Source organism: Salmo trutta, chromosome 14 (genome assembly GCF_901001165.1).
Source record: "Salmo trutta chromosome 14, fSalTru1.1, whole genome shotgun sequence".
Classification (NCBI taxonomy): domain Eukaryota; kingdom Metazoa; phylum Chordata; class Actinopteri; order Salmoniformes; family Salmonidae; genus Salmo; species Salmo trutta.
The window spans coordinates 40,625,187-40,648,651 of NC_042970.1; the positions used below are offsets into that span (position 1 = coordinate 40,625,187).

The window sequence follows — 23,465 nt, forward strand, 5'->3', positions numbered from 1 at the left end:
AATATAACCTTTTTGCTGAAGAAGAGGAGGGGAAAGGTTGGCGCGGAAACACAATCTCTATTAATATTTTCCTTAAAAAGCAATACAGGTAGAGAATAAATCATTTATGGTACACATTGACTGACAGTCTGATCATCAGCTGTACAGTATATGGAAAACTAAAATGAAACAGGAATGAATATCTGTGCTACAAAGACATACCATAACTTGACCTATGGGCAACAACTTATGGGAAAAATACATTTCTTCCTCAGAAAATGTTCATTTTAGAGGGATTTCAGTAACGTACTGGAGAGGTTTGTGAGACTAAAACACAGAGTAAAGGTTATAACCGACGATAACAAGCACACACTACCCATAACATGATGCAGAACCACCATGTTTGAAATTTTAAAAGTGGTACTAAGTGAGGTGTTGGATTTGCACCAAACATAACACTTTGTATTCAGGACATAGAGTTAATTTCTTTGGCAAAATTTTTGCAGTTTTACTTTTAGTGCCATATAGCAAACAGGACAGATGTTTTGGAATATTTTTATTCTGTACAGGCTTCCTTCTTTTCACTGTCATTTAAGTTAGCATTGTGGAGTAACTACAGCATTGTTGATCCATCCTCAGTTTTCTCATCACAGCCATTAAACTCTGTAACTGTTTTAAAATCCCCATTGGCCTCATGATGAAACCCCAAAGCGGTGCCCTTCCTCTTCTGCAACTGAGTTATGAAGGACGCCTGTGTCTTTGTAGTGACTGGGTGTATTGATACACCGTCCAAAGTGTAATTAATAACTTCATCATACTCAAAGGGATATTCAATGTCTGCTTTTTTTTATTTTTACCCATCTACCAATAGGTGTCCTTCTGTGTGAAGAATTGGAAAACCCCATGGTCTCTGTGGTTGAATCTGTGTTTGAAATTCACTGCTCGACTGAGGGACCTTACAGATAATTGCACACAAAGTGACTCGATGCAACGTATTATGTGACTTATTAAGCACATTTTTACTCCTGAACTTATTTAGACTTGCCATAACACTGTGGTTGAATACTTATTGACTCAAGACATTTTAGCTTTTAATTTTTTTATGCATTTTTAAAAGCACAATTCAACTTTGATATTATGTGATATTTCAAATCTCGCTGTAGCACAACAGAATGTGGAACAAGTCAAGGGGTGTGAACATTTTCTGAAGGCACTGTATAGGCCCATATAGCCTATTTATCTTTTAATGAAGTCATCTCAGTTTTCATTTGAAGCATCGTTTTATCCTCCACTTATAACAATGGCAAATACTTGGGCAACTTTATATTTGTATTGAACTTCGTTCTGAAGTTATCGGCGGTCACAGTCAGACAGATAGCTAAACATAGAATCAAGATGTACACTAATGATGCACTTAGCTGTTCTACGAGTGGTCTGAGGCATTCGGTAAATAATGAGGGTTTTCAAGTGTATGCAATCGTAAGATCGTTCTAACAATGATCTTAACGCTACAAAGGCTCTGGGAAATGAGGCCCTGGTCTTACAGGGTTACCTGGCCCACACCAAGCCTTGGATGAAGGTCTTTCAGGTTTAGAGTACCCAACTTAACCTCTTTCCATGGTCTTCATGTGCTGGAGATCTGTGTGCTGCACTTCTTGCTGGTACCTGGCCCACCCCATCGATAAGCATTGCATGGTGAAGATCTAAGTCTTCACCATGCAACCCCCTCTCTGACTGATATGAAGAAGGGCTTTCAGGAGTAGTGAGTTCCTGTCCCACCCCAACTCATCTCCTCCATGGTCCTCACTCCTCATGTGCTGGTGGTGTGAGTGATGCTCCTCTGACTACTATGGTTCTTGATGACGAAGGTGGAGGTGGAGATGCTCCTGCGGCTCTGCTGGCGGTCACACCCGCCACACTGTGAGGCCTTCAGGTACTGTGAGGAGCAGCAGATGAAGCACCTCATCAGGTCGTGGAACAGGTGGCCAGCGAAGAACATATAGATCCACGGGTTACAGCAGCTGTTCAGACTGGCCAGCAGCATGGCAATGATGAACGCCATGTCTAGGATAAAGAGAGAGAAGGAAGGCTTTATGAATACTGTAATGTTCACCTGTCGACAGCTTTCAATACACAGGTCACTGCCAAAATAAAGGAAACACCAACATAAAATGTCTTAATAGGGCGTTGGGCCACCACAAACCAGAACAGCTTCAATGCACTTTGGTATAGATTGTACAAGTGTCTGAAGCTCTATTCGACGGATGCGACACCATTCTTCCACGAGAAATTCCATCACGTGGTGTTTTGTTGATGGTGGAAATCTCTCCAAAATCTCCCATGTTCAATAGGATTGAGATTTTGTGACTGAGACGGCCATTGCATATGGTTTACATTGTTTTCATGCAAACCATTCAGTGACCACTCGTTCCCTGTGGATGGGGCATTGTCATCCAATGGGGGCATAGCCACGGTAGCCAAAATAATGGCCTGCCCAGCATCTTTATACATGACCCTACATGCTAACCACACCACATACATGTTATTCAATCATTGCACCCACACTACTCGCGCGCGCCAACGAGCGTCTGCGTTGCCAGGCACTAAAATAGAAGTTGATTCTATTTGTGACGCAGAACACGCTGCAAGTCCTGCCTCTCCCATCTCCTCGTTGGTTTTTAGAAGCATATACCCACGTGCCATCTTCTCATTGGTTTTTAGGAACATATTGAAAGATGATTGAAAGATGAACTGAGGTCGGTTGTGGTAATGCACCTTATTACGAAAGTTAGTAGCCAATCACCATATAAAGTCCAAAGAAGAAAAAGAAGCCTGGTAGGAGGAGAGATGACTAGAAACGATTTGGTTGACCGTTTTATGTGTGGATTAATTGTCGGAGTAGAGGACCTTGTGCATTTCAGGTAAAATAACAACTCAATGTTTATATCCCAGGACAAATTAGCTAGCAACAGCTAGCTAGCTAGCTAAATAGGACAAATTAGCTATCAACTGCAAGCTAGCTAGCTAAATTGCCATAAATGTTTAATGCTTTTCGATTTGTACCCAAATTAATAACATTGCTCAGAGATTGTTTTGATATTTCAACCTGCGTGTCGTGATTCTGTTTGGTGTGGGGGGGACACAATCAATTTGCGCACGATGGCACACGTGGACGCACGCGTGCGTCCGGTTTGGGCATGGTGTAAAGCATGATGGGATTATAATTGCTTGAATTAACTCAGGAACCACACCTGTGTGGAAGCACCTGCTTTCAATATACTTTTTATCCCTCATTCATCAAGTGGGCCTAAAATGTAATCCATCATCAACAGAAAACTCTCAACTCTATTTAATTTGATAAGGCATGCATGCAAGGAAGCCTCCTAAGCATATAATGTATAACACCTACACAAGCGAAGGAATATTAGGGTAATGAAGTGAGTGTGATGTGATATGGTGACAGCTTCTCTCTCTCTCTCTCCCCATAGCCTCTCCTTCATTCTACAGACTGTTGAATATACATCAGGCTATAAAGATATATTGGACAAAGCCTCAAGGGCAAACTTGATCTGGTATAGAAGTGATTGATCCTAAAGAAGTCCAGAGCAGTACCCAATGTTACAGTACAACCATAGAAATTGACCGACTACATTATATTTATATGAGTAGAAATGAACTGACAATCAATTAGGACAGTTGAGAGCTGAACAGGTGTCAATTATAAGTCACCATGGTAACATGGGCATACCCATGTATTAATAGTTTTCTCCTACTCATGTATTAATCATGCACAGAGAGAGACTCTTGTCAGATGCACTCATTATTCCTGAAATCATCCAATTAATATTGTGTTGTGCTACCTCCACTAGACTTGAGATAATGACTCTGCAGAGTGTGTGAGAGAGAGAGAGAGCGAGAGTGAGAGAACGACAGAGTGAGAGAGTGAGTGAGAGAGAGAGAGCGAGACAGACAGACAGAGACCATCTCGCTGGATGTTGTCATTAAGACTGTAAATCCTTCTCTAGTCATGGATCTTAATTTGTGCAAAGACACAGGCCTTTTCTCAACTAGATTTGCTCAACAACTGCATCCTACTCCTCTGTCCTCTCTGGCTTCCTTTTGACAAAGGTCAATGGTAAGGGAGAGGGAAAGTGGACGAAAATGCGCAGTATGAAATGAGACTCCTTGTCGCAGGCAAATTACGTTTACAAATACGTTTACAAATAAATGTACAAAGTGATAAAAACAAATACAGTTAGTTGTGCAGACATCGTATAGATAAAAGGATAAGTAGTATATTGTTTTTAAATGTTTACATGCTTTTCTCCTTCATGAAAACAATAGCTGATTCAACGTGGGGTTTGGCAGATTTTAAAACTCTTCTGGGAAGGACTCGGTTTCCGGGTCATGGAGGAGAGAAGACGGAGAACGGACTTTTGCCCAAATAAGGCCTTGTATTTTAGATTAGTATGGCGTAGGAGGCCATGGCCATTATGAAGCATGGACTAGCTCATGATTCTCACCATCCAGAGAATTAATCACACGCCAAACGACAGAGTCATATATCCACTGTTCTATTTCCTCCACATTAATGGCCTTGACAGGCGTTCAGAGCTAAGCTGACAAATAGGCTCATGGTGACAACTCAAGCAGACACCGGTGCAATTCATTGCCACAGACACCATCTATATCACGTATGGACCGAAGGCCTAAGGCATGGCCATCACCACAAAACATCAGACCTAAGTTCAAAAAAGTTTAAAAATCTTTCTAATACATTGAGGCTTTGCTTTAGCATGCCTGGAGTACCAGGTGGGCGTGGTTCACATTTTGCTATTGGTTCATTACAACATGCAAGCTACATTAAATCAAGCATACTTATACATTTATCAGAGGATCTTATTCAGATCAACTTACAGTAAGTACATTCATCTTAAGATAGCTAGGTGATACAACCACATATCACAGTCGAAGTATGTGAAAGTATTACAAATAGTATTTGAACCCAGACCGGTGGAAAATCCCATTTTACTGATGAATGGGTAAACAAAAGAGGGGGATGAAGCTTTCAAGACGTTGTTGCTGCTAGACTTTCCACTTCCCAAAAACAGCACTTACAGTTGACTGGGGCAGCTCTAGCAGGGCAGAAATTTCACAAACTGACTAGTTGGAAAGGTGGCATCCTATGACTGTACCACATTGAAAGTCACTGAGTTCTTCAGTAAGGCCATTCTATTGCCAATGTTTGTTTATGGAGATTGCATGGCTGTGTGCTCGATTTTATACACCTGTCAGCAACGGGTGTGGCTGAAATAGCCGAATCCTCTAATTTGAAGGGGTGTCCACATACTTTAGTATTATTATTTATTTATTACCTTTATTTAACTAGGCAAGTCAGGAACAAATTCTTATTTACAATGACAGCCTACACCGGCTAAACCTGGATGACACTGGGCCAATTGTGCGTCGCCCTATGGGACTCCAAATCACGGCCGGTTATGATTATATTTTACATGTTGGCATTTGTGACTCATTTAAGAAAACTAGGCGTATGTCGCCCGTCACTAGTTCACAGGAGAGGCATTTGAACAAAAATGTAAATGTTTTATCAAAATGTGTTTTTTGCCAGAAATGTGAACTTTCATGTGCCTTAATAACACACTTGTATGCCATCTGTTAATATGAATAAAATTGTTAAATTACGATCATAGTTGGTTTAGCCACTGAAAGGACAGGAATCTTCCCTCTAGCCATGATCGGCTTAGATAATGGATGGGCAGGAAATGCAGAGAAATGAATTTGGATAGGTCTGCCATGTAGCACGCTTCTGTCTATAATATGAGCTGCTCAGTATGTGTAGGTAATCCTTCATAACACGGCTTTTTGGAAAGATATCATGAAGAACTGCAAAAGTGTTTGATTGCAAATATGGGAAGGGAGTCAAAAAAAGAATGCACAAAAGGCTGTTGTAAAGAACAACTGTCTCCGGATTACATCTTCAAACTAAGGGCAACCATGGCATCTGTGACAGAGAGGGAGAAGCTTTCTTCCATGTATATGGGTAAGATAGTCTAGCTAGCTAGATTTTCAGATATTATACGTTTCTAATTTTGTCAGAAAGTCATTTTCATTGCAAGTTAAAGCATACTGTTAGCTAGCTAGATAACGTTAGCTGGCTGGCTCGCTAGCTAACGTTATGTGTATGATCTGTGTAGTAATATTATTTGTATCTTAGAGCCATTTGCATTGCTAGTTACAGCCCAATGTTAGCTAGCTACCATTGAACTTAGTTGATTAGCTTTAGCTACAGATTCATGCAGGATAGTAACATTATGAGTTGGGATTATGGTTCATTGTTTAGCTAACTAGTTAGCTACATGTCTAAACAAAAGACTATGCAAGTAACCATTTCACTGTACCATTTACACCTTCTATATCCTGTGCATGTGACAAATAAACGTTAATTTATTTGATACAGTGTGTGTGTTTACCAGAGACGGTAATGTGAAGAACAACATGACCTGCACTAAAGTCAAATTAGGATATAACGTTAGCCCAACGAGACAGTGTCCAAGTTCTAATATTCTCTGGTAGAATGCCCTGTTTTATTTTGTCACACTCACAACCGTAAGCTATTTTTGTAATTAGCTCGCCATTAACTTGTAAATTAGGATCTTGCTGTGAGTTTATTTTCCTGTAATAATGAATACAAATTAGCTAAAGTTAAGACGTTGTAAGTTATATGATATGGTCATTATTTGAACTGGCTAGCCAGCTAACTTAACATTAGCTAGCTAGTGAACAAGCTAGAAACAAACAATAACATTGGTTAGAAAGTTGCTTTTATTTGCCTGGTTTCTGGTTTTCTAGATTGACATATACTAAATTCATTTTTAAACGGATGGGTTTATTGGTGTTAAAAAATATCAGTTATGCTATTTTGGACCACCAGGCTGTTGATGTCAAGCAGCCCGTCGTTTTGTGTTCATACTTTTTCATAACGACAAGTTTGATGTTGGACGACAATAGAATGTTCATAATGTCACTGCGACAACTGTTTACAGACGTAGTTTAAACCATCCTTTAGTCTTGAAATCTTTGGTTGTTTAGTACACTACCGTACTCACTCTGTTTAGCACATGGCTTCACTTGAATCCTTAAAGAGATGGGTGGGGATAGGGTTTAAGGGTTTAATGATTCTGAATGGGTGTAGACAAAGAAGAGCTCTCCAAAACATTCAAGGGCCATTTTCTCAAAAGTGGGGTTACAAGTTTATCAACTTTCAAAGCAGAATTACTTTCCCATTGTTCCTCAACTGTAGTGTATAATATAAAATGTTCTAGCTCTGAGTCTCTACTTTTATCCAATGTAAAAAAAAAATTTAAAAAAAATTTCAAATGTACTGTAGTGCATAAGACCGAATTGAGCCGGTCAGTCTGATTTGAGCCGGATCAAAAAGCCATTGAAAATGCCCTCTTCCCTCTTATGAGCAAATCCATAACTCTCTTACTAAAACAACATTTGACCTGTTCAGATAGTGACAAATAGCACCAGGAGAGAGACAGGAGAACAAGTCATTCCCCAACTAATGACATGTCACTCTGTGCCTCCCTCCTTATAACCCCATCCATGTATAAAGCAGTGTGTAATTCACGCATAAAGCTCTTTATAGTTTACCTTCTCTGGGCGCAGCAGGGTCCCATGCCGACCACATTTGTACGAAGAAAAAAGGAGTCCAACAAACAATATAAGCTACGACAATGACAAAAGTCATTTTGACAGTTCGGATCTTCGCTTTTGATATGAGCCTCACGCTGCTCACCCGAGAGAGCGCTGCACCTTTGGACGTCCGCGGCGTATGAGACATACACTGATCCCGTCTGGTTTTCATTTTAAAGTTTTGCCATATTTTAAAACTTATCAGGCCATAGCAAATACTTAGAATAGCCACTGGAATGATGTAGATTGTAAGACTAATCCATGTAATGTACGCCTTGGCGCCCCAAGGTTCTACGAAGTCTCCCCAACAGTCATAAACTCCGTTGCCCACCTCCCTCAAGGAAAATATGTACACTTGAGGGGTACTGAAACCCAGACTAAGCATCCAAGAAGCAATCACATAAAAACGGTCCTTCCTCTTGTGCAGCGAGCGGAGGGGCTTACATATCGCCAAGCATCTGTCTATGGACATTAGAACAAGCATGTAGGTGGACGCGAACATCCCGACAACCTGTAGGTACTTCACCAGCCTGCACAGTAAATCAGACCCGTAGAAGCGAAATGTAATGTCCCATATGAGCTGCGGGAGGACCTGGAAGATTGCCACCACCAGGTCCGCAATACTGAGGTGTTTCATGAAGTAGTACATTCGAGAGTGGTTGTGCTTGCTCGTATGTATAGCCAAGAGTACGCAAAGGTTACCGGCCAACGCCAGCAGCAGGACGAGGACAAGAACGGTCACCTCCACTTTGGCCACCTCCTCGTTCCGCTTCAGGGGGTTCACGCCGGTCTGGTTCCTGGTACCCGTCTCGTTTCCACCGCGACTCGAGTTGGTCCATGAATCGTTCATCATCGCCCACACGTCTTGGTCTCGCTGGTCCTCCATCATTCATGCGTTAACTGGCCACTAAAGCGTTTCACCCTGAGCGCAAAAACACTGCTTCCAGCACCAGAGATCAGTGAGGTGAGAGACTTATTGGCTCCTCATCTGTTCCTTGTTCATTTGTTTATCATTTCCCGTTTTTCCAAAGTTTAACAAGTTTGTTTTCCGTTTACATGTTTCGACGGTAGGCCTATAAAGGCTAAGTTAATTCCAGTAGTAAGGAGGTGTCCCAATTAGGCGTAGTCTATGAGAGATAGGCCTACGTTCTAGGTAAACAAAAACAAAAATACCGTTTACAAGTCAAAGTGACAAAAAAATCGAACATGGATGAATCAATACATAAATATATGATATGCGCAATGTGCAATTATACTAGCGGAATCAATTAATCAATCAATGTCAACAATATTAATAGGCTACTAATAATAGACAAATTATAATAATCACAATAATGTTACTAATTATAATTCCAATCATACATACTAATCATGATCAAAATGCTAACTTTAGAATAATGAATATTCCTTTACATACCGTATTATAAAGACCGAGACTTTCCAACTTTACACAACTCGTGTGCAGTTTTTTTCAAGAGAGGCTTTTGCTTACCGCATCCCTATGTGTCTGTGCAGCGTGCATGAGGTCTAATGAAATGATTCAAGCACAGTATATCAAGTTGAAGAAGCTTCGACCCGCCCTCTGCCCGCGCGCAATGTATCCCGCATCCTTATTGGTAGCACTATCGTCTCTGCGGAGGAGCGGCTGAGATACTAACGGCCATCGCTAGATGGCTATGCAAGCCATGTTCTTCCAATCTGTAACTAACGCAGGACATGAATTGTTTGTTTTGACAGTAACAAAAACAAAATGAGTTATCAGTGGATTCATCAATAGATGTTTAACTGGCACACTGTTTTACGCATGAAAAGTATTTGCTCTATTTAGTATCAATTCATACAGAGAATAAGGTTACCTCGACCTCTCTAGGCTACAATCAATCTCCAGACGCCACAATTTTATTTTCAACAGTGTTTGCTGGATGTGCGTTAGTGGTTTATCAGTGAGAAACATAATTTGCCAAACGTGCAGGGATAGCACCAATCACAAGTATCCATTTATTGAACTGTAGTTCAATGAATTCATTTAAATGAACTTACATTTTAACCTTTATTTAACTAAGCAAATCAGTTAAGAACAAATTCTTATTTACAATGACGGCCTACCCCGGCCAAACCCGAACGATTCTGGGCCACTCTATGGGACTCCCAATCACGGCCGGATGTGATACAGCCTGGATCTGAACCAGGGACTGTAGTGACGCCTCTTGCACTGCGCCACTCAGGAGCCCTACTAGGACTATGTACTCTATGAAAGCCCTTAATCCAATAATTCCAGTGCATGCATACAGTATACCAACACATATGGCTAATAACCTGAAATGTAACTTCAACCTGAAATTTAAGATGAGCAGATTTAAAAGACAAACCATGTTAGGGGTTAACAGAATATGAATATGATAATCCCATCCTTTTACATAACTCCTCTTCCCCTGCCTCCATTGTCCTTATTTAATCAAATAAAAGGCCGTACCCATTGACCTCTTGTTTAGTCTGATTCTAACTGTTTTTAATGTACTGCCATGAAAGTCCTGAGTGTGTGAAACTGAATTATCCCTGGTATTGTTAATGAGGGACAATTCAATTCACAACCTCAGAATAGGAAAAGTACACTCACATCTCCATCGGCTTGCGTGGGTGCGTGGGAATCAATCAAATATTAACTCCAGCACCATACCTGTGTCAATATACTGTATTTATACAACGGGTGGGTCTAATCCTGAATGCTGATTGGTTAAAACCTCATTCAGCCTGTGTCTATTCCACAAATGACCACCAGCTAAATGTATTACGTTAACATGTATTCTGTTCCATCTGCGCAGTCCACTGTCTCATCAGCCCAGCCAGGCACTTTGTGAACTTCATCTCCACTATAAAAAGCATCTAGACATTATCTCACATTTCTTTTGAACTAACATTTCGTTTTCAACAGTGGAGATTTGTATAAACCTTACTGTCTGTCTCTCCGACATTTGCAACATTGTTTCAATATTCAAAATTGATCTTCAGATGTCCCATAGTACTGAACTTGTCCGTATGAGACAGACAGGCAGGCAGTTTTTCCTCAGCCATTTTTATGGATATACACAAAAACTATCAATAGAAAACAGGTAACACGAAATGAAGTGCAGCTAGTTTGCTGTCTTTCCAGCTTCAGATTGAAGTGATTGTGTTAGCTGTGATGTTGGCTTGCTCATCTGAACAAGTCTCCTGATGAGAGAGCACATTTTCTACGGCAGGCGAAATCCAACATCATTAGATCAATAAATGTAACTAGAAAGCAGCTTAAACAAACGCAACCAAACCAATTAGAACGATCGACCAGCCGGTTTGAGTAGCAACCCTAGATTTGTGTCGGGACTATATCTTGTGCAAGGATAAAATAATATGAAAAAATTTATAAAAATAAAGTTTTTAATGAAAATACGTAATCATTATTTTAATATGTTGGTAACCCGTTGTATAAAAGTGATAATGCCATCGAGGCCGGTGTTTGCAGGATATATTGGCACGGTTTGCAGGCCCGAGACGAACAACTCCAGTGACAATATATCCGCTAAACACCGGCTTCGAGGGCAATGTCACTTAAATAAATAAAAACTGCGTTTTTATCTTGTCTAGTCAAACACATAAGAACATTTCCTAAGAAAACTACCCCCTATGATGTTCTAGGATGTTATATGCTATCCATGAACTGATTAACTTAATTTAATTACTGTATATTGTGCCAATTCCAAACAGTAAGATTATGTTGCAAATAGCAACCTATTCCCTACATAGTACACTACTTTTGACCAGCGCCCTATGGGCCTCATAAAGGGAAAAGGAGTGCCCTATAGGGAAAAGGGTGCTATTTGGGATGCTATCTCAACTTCTACTTCATGGAAACACTCTACCATTTAATTTTAATTTGAGAGGGTTGCATAGCACCCTATGATAAGCTATTACCTATTATTACTTATGTATTTTCAAATCAATGTATTCTAAATCATTATTGGCTAAATGTTCCAAGTGTCTAAGAGTCAATGTCCTGTGTTACTGTTGAAAAGTTTACAAGGTACTCTTTGAAAACTGACACACAATGTAGAATTGCACTACACACAGAGTGCACACCACTCCCAGAGCTGAGAAAGTGCAATTTATTTGAGTGGTGGAGGTACAACATGCCTAAAAAGCCTTATACATGCAGCAAAAGAAAGTAGTGCAATTTAATGGCAAATTATGCAAAATGGATGTGGTGATTCCATTAAAAAAAGCACAGCTACAATGCAGGAACAGTGGGACTACTCAATGTGTCAGTCAGCCTGTGTCTGAAAATAGATTTTTACTTTGTGCTGTTGTGAGAAGAACTCCAGGTGACTCACAGCGCTCTCTTGTTTTCCTCCTTCAATTGACCACATCAAGTCTGCTTTGTGTCTGATTAAGTATTTTGTTTCCTATGCCTCACGCTCTCTCACATTTGGCTCTTAAGCATAATCAGGATACAGAGAACATCATAGAAAATGCTGCCAATCTTTCCCCTCAAAAATAAACCTCAAAAATACATTTCTTGAAAGCAGGAAACTCACTGAAAAAAAGCACTGTGATGTCTTCACGACGAAAAGCCCTGCGCTTTCGGCAGGGTGCATGTGAAACCATTTTAGGTGTGTGCGCGTGTGTGTGTGTGCGTGCGTGCGTGCGTGTGTGCATGTGTGCGTGTGTGTGTGTGTGTGTGTGTGTGTGTATATGTGTAAAAGAGGAGAGAGAGGGGGATGTGAGCATTTTAGAGAGAGTTTGATGTCTATTTGAGGGTCAGGTAGGAAAGGGATTTTCAGATTTAGTCCCCCAGGTGGATGGAGAGTTAAGGGGGAGTGGGGACGTGACAAGGTTTACCATCTGGGCTTGGATCACAATCACATGCTCACTGGACGTGTGCCAAGGTTTTAAGGTTGTAGAACTGTAAAACATTATCACAGTAAACCTCCATCCTGGAGAATATGTATATCAAAGCACTATCAAACATTATATTTGGCTGTTACAAATTCCAGGAATAAACATTTTGATGGGCAATATACGAAGAGTTTTTTTCCAAAACGCTATATACAACCGTTTTTCCACATTTGTGTCTTTTCATCAGAAATGATTGCTTATGGGTACATTCATGTGTGTGAAAAATATATTTTTATTCATAGATATATTTCCATTGTTTAGCTGGAATGGGATGTTTGTATACTGTATAGTTGACTGTGATATATGGTTGTCGCACCTAGCTATCTTAAGACGAATGCACTGACTGTAAGTCGCTCTGGATAAGAGCATCTGACTAAAATGTAAAATGTAGATGTTTTACATACAAATCTCATATTACTGTATCGATTCTTTAAAAACATTTTTTTTCACTTTTATCATTTGTACAGTTCTTTATTAAAAATGTAGTTATTTGTTACATTTGCCTGTGTAAAACCTAGCTGTACTAATTATTTATCTGAGAGGGAGGTGGATATTTACATTTACATTTAAGTCATTTAGCAGACGCTCTTATCCAGAGCGACTTACAAATTGCAATATATAGGATTTTGCAAAAAAACATAATGTGTCTCTCTGCAATGAAACCATCAAATGATAGATTTCAAACAAATATAACCCCATGCCACGATTAGATAGTGAAACAATGATAATCGTCTTAGAGTGTGAAATTTAGCAAATGGTGTGTCTGGTACTAAAAGCCCTGCCATGTCTGCTCTTAGGAGTGTGTGGAGATATCACACACTGGCTCCTTTCCTTGCTCCTCACATCTCGCTCAAATTCAATGCTTCTCTCTGAGGTGAAAAACAAGACAGATTATATATCTAATACAGAAACACTAGATTCTCTCCTGTGATTCGAGTGATACTCCCGGGACATTTCACTAGGACATAAGGGTTGTGTGAAAATGTCAGGGGTCACATGATTATGAATTGTGAAAGTCCTTAAAATAAACTCCCTAAAAGTATTTCCCCCAGTAATTTACATGATCACAAACAGGAGTACCATTATTTATGTTTTTAGTTAGTTTATATCGCACTGTTCCACCCAAGGCATGCTGTGGTCAAAAAACGATCATGGCACACATAACCCCATTCATGGTACATTAGGTTGCTTATAATAAGTATAAGTATATGTATTTATCGTAAATCACATGTGCTATAGCATCCAGAGCATTAACACTCATCACTTTTACTGTAACAACAACTGTAACTTCTTTATTTGACCTGGATCTAGGGCAGGTGTCCTGCCGCTGCATGTACAGTATAATGGCCACATGAACAGTGTGATGGCTTTAGATAACATTCTGTGTCAATTATAGCTCCTACTTTGTTTACATCACCATCAATGTTCCATCATGCATATACAGCCCTCAAAAAAATACATACAACCACAAAGCACCAATATTTTTTTGCTGTGTGCCCAAGTTTCCTCAAACCCTCATATTCAGTATGACCTTTAAAATTAATCTATGCTCTTGTATCTTTTCTTTTCATCTCTCTTTTCCTCTCTTTGGTTTATTTGTTCTGTCTCCTCTAACGATGCTCTGAACATCCATTAGAGCTAATGTTTTGTTGTACTTTTCTGTGGTCAGTCATCCTCTCTTATGATCTATTGGTCTTTGCTGTGATTATTTTTGGTACAGAGCGATGTAGAAAATGTTATTTGGTCTTTGTTCTGATGATTTTGGTACAGCGTGCTACGGAAAAAAGCATCTGTTGGTCTTTGTTCTGATGATTTTGGTACAGCGTGCTGCGGAAAAAACATCTGTTGGTCTTTGCTGTGATGATTTTGGTACAGAGTGCTGTCATTGGCAAAGTCCTATTGCTAAATAGTACCTCTAGAAATATGGAATTATAGTTCCTGATGACAGTACAGTAGTAGCAGTAGCATGATAGGGGATTGTGTGTGTGTGTGTGTGTGTGTGTGTGAGTGTGTGTGTGTGTGTGTGTGTGTGTGTGTGTGTGTGTATGTGTGTGTGTGTGTGAGCTTTCCACATCTGGATTGTGCAACATTTGCCCATTATTATTTTCAAAATTCTTCCAACACTGTCAAATTGGTTGTTGACCATTGCTAGACAACCATTTTCAGGTCTTGCCATATATTTTCAGGTAGATTTAAGTGAAGACTATAACTAGGCCACTTGGCCACATTCACTGTCTACTTGGCAAGCAACTCCAGCATAAATGTGGCCATGTGTTTTAGGTTATTGTCTTGATGAAAGGTGAATTCATCTCTCAGTGTCTGGTGGAAAGCACACTCAAACAGGTTTTCCTCTAGGATTTTGCCTGTGCTTAGCTCCATTCAGTTTTATGCTGAAAAACTCCCCAGTCCTTAACAATCATAAGTATATACATAACATGATGCAGCCACCACCATGCTTGAAAATATGAAGAGTGGTACTCAGTGATGTGTTGTATTGGATTTGCCCCAAACATAACACTTTGTATTCAGGACCAAAAAAGAATTGCTTTGCCACGTTCTTTGCAGTATTACTTTAGTGCCTTGTTGGCATGTTTTGGATGTTTTAAATTCTCTACAGGTTTCCTTCTTTTCACTCTGTCAATTGAAGTTAGCATTGTGGCGTAACTACAATGTTGTTGATCCATTCTCAGTTTTCTCCTATTACAGCCGTTAAACTCTGTAATTGTTTTAAAATCACCATTGGCATCATGGTGAAATCCCTGAGCGGTTTCCTTCCTCTTCTGTAACTGAGTTAGGAAGGACGCCTGTATCTTTTTAGTGACTGGGTGTATTAATACACCATCCAAAGTGTAATGAATAATATCACCACGTGCAAAAGGATATTCAATGTCTGCTTTTGGGGGGGGGGGGGGGGGGGGACTTCCCTGGTCTTTGTTGTTGAATCTGTTTTTGAAATTCACTGCTCGACTGAGGGACCCTGCAGATCATTTTATGTGTGGGGTACAGAGATGAGGTAGTCATTCAAAAATCATGTTAAACACTATTATTGCACACAGAGTGAACCCATGCAACTTCTTTTTACTCCTGAATTTATTTAGGCTTAATTGCCAACAAAGGGGTTGAATACTTATTGACAGTTTATTCTGAATGCTGAAACACTAACAGTGATTCTTGAGGCACTATCTCTGAAACCATTAACACTTGTAGCCATTGCATTTACCAAGTGTGCCAAACTCTGCTTTATACTCAGTGTGTCATTTTATGACACACTTTTTGCAAAACTGTAAACACAACTCACTGCTTTACACTCAGTTTGCAATTTAATAACACACTGCTAGCAAAACTGTAAACATTGGTCTCTACATTGCTACACTATTTCGCCAATTGCCTTCCCACATTGACACATGTGAAAACACTTTTAGATAATGACTTCACTTACAAATCAGCGCTTGGCCACTATAAATAGGCTACAGGTAAACATTTGATTTGGACAGCAATAGAGGCCAATATTGGACAGCGAGTAAGAGGAGTGAGAACTAGAGGAGGACGAGGAGGACGAGGAGGAGAAGAGGAAGAAGTAAGAGGAGGAGGAGGAAGAGGTGAAGTAGACGGGGGAGACGGTGAGGACGGGGCAGTAGAAGAGGAAGGGGAGTCAGGAACAATATAACTGATGAAATCAGAGTGACTGTGGTTGACCATGTTGTCAACCATGGGATGAGCATGAGGGAGGCTGGGCAATGGGTTCAACCATGCAGGTATCATCCAGATATTTTCAAATTAATCCATGCTTTTGATACTTCTAGGTTGGACTACTGCAATGTTCTACTTTCCGGCTACCCGGATAAAGCACTAAATAAACTTCAGTTAGTGCTAAATACGGCTGCTAGAATCCTGACTAGAACCAAAACATTTGATCATATTACTCCAGTGTTAGCCTCCCTACACTGGCTTCCTGTGAAGGCAAGGGCTGATTTCAAGGTTTTACTGCTAACCTACAAAGCATTACATGGGCTTGCTCCTACCTATCTTTCCGATTTGGTCCTGCCGTACATACCTACACGTACGCTACGGTCACAAGACGCAGGCCTCCTAATTGTCCCCAGAATTTCTAAGCAAACAGCTGGAGGCAGGGCTTTCTCCTATAGAGCTCCATTTTTATGGAATAGTCTGCCTACCCATGTGAGAGATGCAGACTCGGTCTCAACCTTTAAGTCTTTACTGAAGACTCATCTCTTCAGTGGGTCCTATGATTGAGTGTAGTCTGGCCCAGGAGTGTGAAGGTAAACGGAAAGGCTCTGGAGCAACGAACCGCCCTTGCTCTCTCTGCCTGGCCGGTTCCCCTCTCTCCACTGGGATTCTCTGCCTCTAACCCTATTACAGGGGCTGAGTCACTGGCTTATTGGTGTTCTTCCATGCCGTCCCTGGGAGGGGTGCGTCACTTGAGTGGGTTGAGTCACTGACGTGGTCTTCCTGTCTGGGTTGACGCCCCCCCTTGGGTTGTGCCGTGGCGGAGATCTTTGTGGGCTATACTCGGCCTTGTCTCAGGATGGTAAGTTGGTGGGTGAAGATATCCTTCTAGTGGTGTGGGGGCTGTGCTTTGGCAAAGTGGGTGGGGTTATATCCTTCCTGTTTGGCCCTGTGCGGGGGTATCGTCGGATGGGGCCACAGTGTCTCCTGACCCCTCCTTTCTTAACCTCCAGTATTTATGCTGCAGTAGTTTATGTGTCGGGGGGCTAGGGTCAGTCTGTTATATCTGGAGTATTTCTCCTGTCTTATCTGGTGTCCTGTGTGAATTAAGTATGTTCTCTCTAATTCTCTCTTTCTTTCTCTCTTTCTTTCTTTCTCTCTCTTGTAGGACCTGAGCCCTAGGATCATGCCTCAGGACTACCTGACATGATGACTCCTTGCTGTCCCCAGTCCACCTGGCCGTGCTGCTACTCCAGTTTCAACTGTTCTGCCTGCGACTATGGAACCCTGACCTGTTCACCGGACGTGCTACCTTTTCCAGACCTGCTGTTTTCAACTCTCTAGAGACAGCAGGAGCAGTAGAGATACTCTCAATGATCGGCTATGAGAAGCCAACTGACATTTACTCTTGAGGTGCTGACTTGTTGCACCCTCGACAACTGTGATTATTATTATTTGACCATGCTGGTCATTTATGAACATTTGAACATCTTGGCCAAGTTCTGTTATAATCTCCACCCGGCACAGCCAGAAGAGGACTGGCCACCCCTCATAGCCTGGTTCCTCTTTAGGTTTCTTCCTAGGTTTTGGCCTTTCTAGGGAGTTTCCTAGCCACCGTGCTTCTACACCTGCATTGCTTGCTGTTTGGGGTTTTAGGCTGGGTTTCTGTACAGCACTTTGAGGTATCAGCTGATGTAAGAAGGGCTATATAAATACATTTGATTTGAATTTGATTTGAAATGAGAACCGGTAAGTAACTGTAAGTGCTATAGTCTTACTGGTACAGTATTATGTACTGTACTTTCATAATGAGAAGGATCTATCACTAAAACCATTCAAATGTTTTTACAGAACTGCAAGAAAACCATTATCTGGTGGAAGAGGTCGACTGTTCACCCCAATAGGAGGAGACCCATATTGTAAATATGGTCATTGCAAATAGCTGCATCAGACTCAGAGAACTGCAAGATCACATAATAGCAGATAACACCATATTCCAAAACGTCAATAGAGTGAGTCTCTCTGCACTGTCTAATCTACTGAAACACAATAGAATTAGGATGAGGCAGCTGTACAGAGTCCGTTTCGAAAGAAACACAGATCTTGTAAAACAACTGAGATATGAATATGTGCAGGTAAGCTATACAATCCTATCATTGGTACTAGATCTGGAAGTGTATGGTGCTACATCATATTGACTGATCCCTGTCGTTTCATACTGTGCTACATTGTTTTGTCTTGTCTCTTTCAGAGAATCATGGAGCTAGAAGCAGATGCAGTGCATCATGAGCTATTATACGTGGAGGAGGCAGGTTTCAACCTTGCAAAAACAAGGAGCCACGGCAGAAATATCATCGGACACAATGCCATCATCAATGTCCCGGGACAACGTGGTGGCAACATAACAACGTGTGCGGCTATTAGTCAAAACGGCGTCCTTCACCATCATGCAATCCTAGGCCCATACAACACTACACACATGATCACATTTCTGGACATCCTCCACAACAGACTAATCCCTAATGACCAGGGGCCAGAGCAGCCCAGGTACGTTATCATCTGGGACAATGTTAGTTTCCACCGGGCTGCTGTGGTCCGCAATTGGTTCACAGGTCACCCACTTTTCATCACACTCAATCCCCCCCCCCCCCTACTCTCCGTTCTTGAATCCTATTGAATAATTATTCTCTGCATGGCGTTGGAAGGTGTATGATCGCCAGCCCCACCAACGCATACCCCTTCTACAGGCAATGGAGGAGGCTTGTGGAGACGTCGATCAGGGGTCATGCCAGGCCTGGATACGGTACACCAGGCGATACTTTCCACGCTGCCTAGCTCAAGACAACATTGCATGTGATGTGGAGGAAGTCTTATGGCCAGACCCACAAAGAAGGCGAGATGTAGCCTCATTTTTTTCTGTTCTTTTTTTTCTAGCACAAATGCTTTTGTTTTCTTCTACTGCGCTTTTGTTGTTTGGTCACTTTTTCCCCTTATTTGTATTGATAGTGTGTTATGTTCGGAATACACATCCATACTTTACACATTTGAATACCTGTGTGAATGTGTTCACTACATGTATGACAAATACATTTCAAACAAACAGACATAGCTCAAAAACAAAGAACAAATGATAATAACAAGTTAACTGAGTTTTAATGATAATGACCACAACCTCTTCTTTAATATGACACCACATTCATGGCAACACTCATTTTGTCTTCCATTGTATAAAGACACTCACTATCATTGTCAAGGTTGTGCGCTACTGGTGAGAAGTCAGGTGCAGGAGAGCAGAGAGTTGTGATCAGGCACACTTTATTTGGCAGAAGCACAAAAGGCTTCTGCGTCAAAACTGCGTCAAAAAAACCTCCAGCCACTGGCAAAAGAGACTAAGCGCGAAAACACTCACAACAATGCAAATGTATGACAATAACTATACTACGAGTCAAAACACGATACCCGGGGAAAAACCAGTCTGGCGCGTAACACTAAACACGTAACAAAACAATTCCACACAAAGACATGGGGGGGAACAGAGGAATATATATATATGCAGTGTGATTAGGGAATGTAAACCAGGTGTGCAGGGAACAAGACAAAACAAATTGAAAAATTACAAATGGAGCGGCAATGGCTAGAAGGCCGGTGACGTCGACCGCCGAACGCCACCCGAACAAGGAGGGGAGCCGACTTCGGTGGAAGTCGTGACAATGATAAAACGATTAACACGCAACACAACAAGTATTTAAATTGTAGTAGATTTGACTAAATTACTATCTCAAAATGTACCAAGTATAATATATTATACTTATAAATGTAATTTACATATACATTCAAAAAGTATCCAAACTGTGACCAGAGGACAGTATTCATAAAGTATTTCAAAACCCACACAAAGTAGGCTATTTGATTGACAATGAGTATTACTTCTGCAATAATGTAAAAATGCAAACAACTATTCAGAGACTATTTCAAAATGTACGTAACCTCTCTCAATAAGATTTAGTACAGAACAGGCCTGACACAAAATGTAGAAAACGTTGCCTACTATGACAACAATTCAGTGAATGCAACAAGTACTAGATAGAGACAGATAAAGAGAGAAGATACAAAACACAACAATTGTTCAGAGATAATAAAAGATTTGTAGGACAAATTCATATTTTACACTGTCACTTTAGTGCTTGAATTTAGCCTAAAACATGTCATGAAACTTCTGGAAGCACTGCCCGATCCTGCAAAGTGACACAGGACATGTACAGTATAGCAACCTAAGGAGGTTGCTACACATCTCCCACTTTTTACTCTGCTCAAATGAGTTACAACTATGTCCACACACCCTGGTGCCACACTCTTGGCTCCACTCTTCCTGCCACTGTAGCCATATCACAAAGTGAATGCACAAGCTGCATTTCGAATGCCTTCAAGGACCAGTGCCAGTGGTTTCTTGGAAGGGGCATTTCAGGGTCCCCCATACAATGTATGCATTTATGATGGAAATGTTGAGCATCCCCCAAAATACCTACTTCCACCATTTTCTGCCTGTGCGTCCAACATTCCAATAGCTCCTCGGTTGGTCAAGATGGTCAACCCCGCCCATTTTCTTGTTGTAATCCATTACAAGCACTGGAACATATATCCGTTTCTACCACTTTTAAAAACAACTCCAAAACCCCTGCAACAGTCACTTTAGGCCAAGGCTGTGTTGTACAAGGGTGAGTGGTGGGACTTGCGGCAGACACACTCCATGGAAACATAGGCTCCCCTCTCGAGTGTGCTCTCCCTCTTCCCCTCCCTGTTCCTCCCCCTCTCCCTTTGCTTCCTCCTCTCCCTCTGCTTCGTCCTTTCCCTCAGTTTTGTCCTCCTCTTCCTCCTCTCCTTCCTCATATCCCTCTTCCTCCTCTCCATGTTCCTCTCCCTCCACTCTCCTCTCCCTCCTCTTCACTCTCCTCCTCCACTCTCCTCTCACACCACATCTCTATCCCTCCAATCATCTCTTTCTCTTCTTCCTCCCTGCATTTTGCTGCTGAACCCTGACTCTCCACATCACTTCCTTCACTTTCACTGACCTAGATGAACAGAGTAACAGAGGGAGAGGAGAGGAGCGACAAATAGGATACAAATGTGGTCAGGAACATAATCTCCCTCTCACACTCTCTCTCTCTCTTCCTTCCTCTTATTCTTTTTCTCAACCACACACCAGTGGAGGCTCCTCAGAGGAGGAAGGGGAGGACCATCCTCCTCAGTGAATTTCATAAACATTTAAATTGTAAAACATTTACAAGTTATAACTTTTAGATAAAACTATAGTAAATATAAACACGTCACCAAATAACTGATTAAAATAAGGAAGTCTACAGTAACTTCAACAGCACTCTGTAGGATAGCACCATGGTGTAAGTGGAGGGCAGCTAGCTTCAGTCCTCCTCTGGGTACATTGACTTCAATACAAAATCTAGGAGGCTCATGGTTCTGATGCCCTTCCATAGACTTACACAGTAATTATGACAACTTAAGGAAGACGTCCTCCTGCCTATCAGAGCTCTTGCAGCATGAACTGACATGTTGTCCACCCAATCAAAGGATTAGAGAATTAATACTGTACTGAAAGCAAAACTACAGCTAGCTAGCACTGCAGTGTATAACATATGGTGAGTAACGTTAGTTGACTCAAAGACAGAGAAAGACAATAGTTGAACAGTTTTGAACAAATACATTTCTTCCAAAACGAAGGCAAATCAAGAGAGAAATAGAGAGAGAGAGAGAGAGAGAGAGATTGTCTTTTTTTCATTTTCAGGTTCACTTACTTAGCTAGGAAATGTAACAAGCTAGTTTATCCTACTGAAACACCCTGCTCAAAGAGAGGGATGCTATGTTAGCTAGCTGGCTATGACTTTCCAACACAACACTGGAACTCTTCCAAGTCAATGTAAGCTTTGGTATGACTAATATATTGCTACCGGGGCCTGCCGGTGTATCTGCTTGTTGACTGTACACTAACGTTACTGCATGATTGTAGAGGGTTTACTAACGCGTTCATTCTATTAGCTATACTAAATATGACCTTACTTTAGCTAATATGGTGACTACGATGTAGGTTGTTTGTTGAGGTTTGGCTTGGAAAGGTTTTTCCGCCTGGTAACAAACAGCTGATTTGTTGTGTTTTGAAGTCCGCAAGCAAAGGGGAGAGAAGCAATACAACGTGGCTGTTATGAGAGTGAACTCTGTTAACACTTGATCAGGGGGGTCTTCATTCCGCCGATTCTGTTGAAAAACGTTTCTTAAACGTAAGCAAGCAGAACAAAACGGGCATAAACATACCTGAATTTGTCCAATAGAAACTCTTGTTTGTAACTGTTGGACTAATGATTACACCCTATATCAACTAGATGCAGGCAAGAGTGTGCAATGCGGTATTGAATGTCACTGTCACCTCAAATTTGACTCTCGACCTGTGTGCACCTACGTTGTAAACTTTAATTCATAGGCTAGGATGTAGAAACCTCATGCAGTAGCCTAAACCTATCGCTGTTACATTGAACTGGGTGAATGGAATTGGAATGAGAGTCATCCAATATGCTGTAATAGAAATAAGCCATGCTCATGAGAAAAAAAATGGTCCTCCCTCATCTTAAACGGCACTGACCACCACTGCCGTACACATATTCTCTTCCTAATAAGGGATTTCCATAAGAAACTGATACAGTTACACGCCTCCCATTCCACACACACACACACACACACACACACACATATAAACACACACACACACACACACTCTCTCTCCTCCATCAACTCTTTCTTTCTTGCAGACTACAGAGTTTGCCAATGTTAGCTGATTAGTTATGAAGCTGGGACAGTTTCCAAATGAATTGCATCGGTAGAAAAAAACCAAGCAACTTGTTAACTGGCTATGGAAACAAATATCCAACTCTTCATATGAGCTGGCATCTACTACCCTAACATGACAGCTAAGCTGACAAATAATAAGAAAACGAGGCAATGTATACTCAATGAATATCTGCACCTAGCAAGCATGAGAAACCATAACCTAAGCTCAACAGATAAACACAAATTACTCTAGCCTTCATTTTGTTGGCTAGTTAGCTGGTTGTCTGTGTGGCTAGCTAGTGAAAGCTACAGCTGAGGTT

General features: G+C 41.1%; 1 protein-coding gene across 1 annotated transcript; it reads right to left on the minus strand.

Moving 5' to 3' along the window:
* Positions 1–1,066: 1,066 nt before the first annotated feature.
* oxtrb (oxytocin receptor b) lies at positions 1,067–9,224 on the minus strand. Its single transcript, XM_029775863.1, has 3 exons — positions 9,116–9,224; positions 7,657–8,847; positions 1,067–2,043 (listed from the first exon to the last, which is right to left on the minus strand). Exons 2-3 carry the CDS (start codon positions 8,585–8,587, stop codon positions 1,790–1,792), a joined length of 1,185 nt encoding a protein of 394 aa, XP_029631723.1. The 5' UTR covers positions 8,588–8,847; positions 9,116–9,224; the 3' UTR covers positions 1,067–1,789.
* Positions 9,225–23,465: the final 14,241 nt, after the last annotated feature.

Bases quoted from the DNA above. Each gene is read 5' to 3' on its own strand.
- oxtrb (XM_029775863.1), bottom strand. From the start codon at position 8,587: ATGATGGAGGACCAGCGAGACCAAGACGTGTGGGCGATGATGAACGAT. The intron at 2,044-7,656 runs GTAAACTATAAA...TCTTTATCCTAG, and splicing joins CCCTGCTGCGCCCAGAGAAG to ACATGGCGTTCATCATTGCC.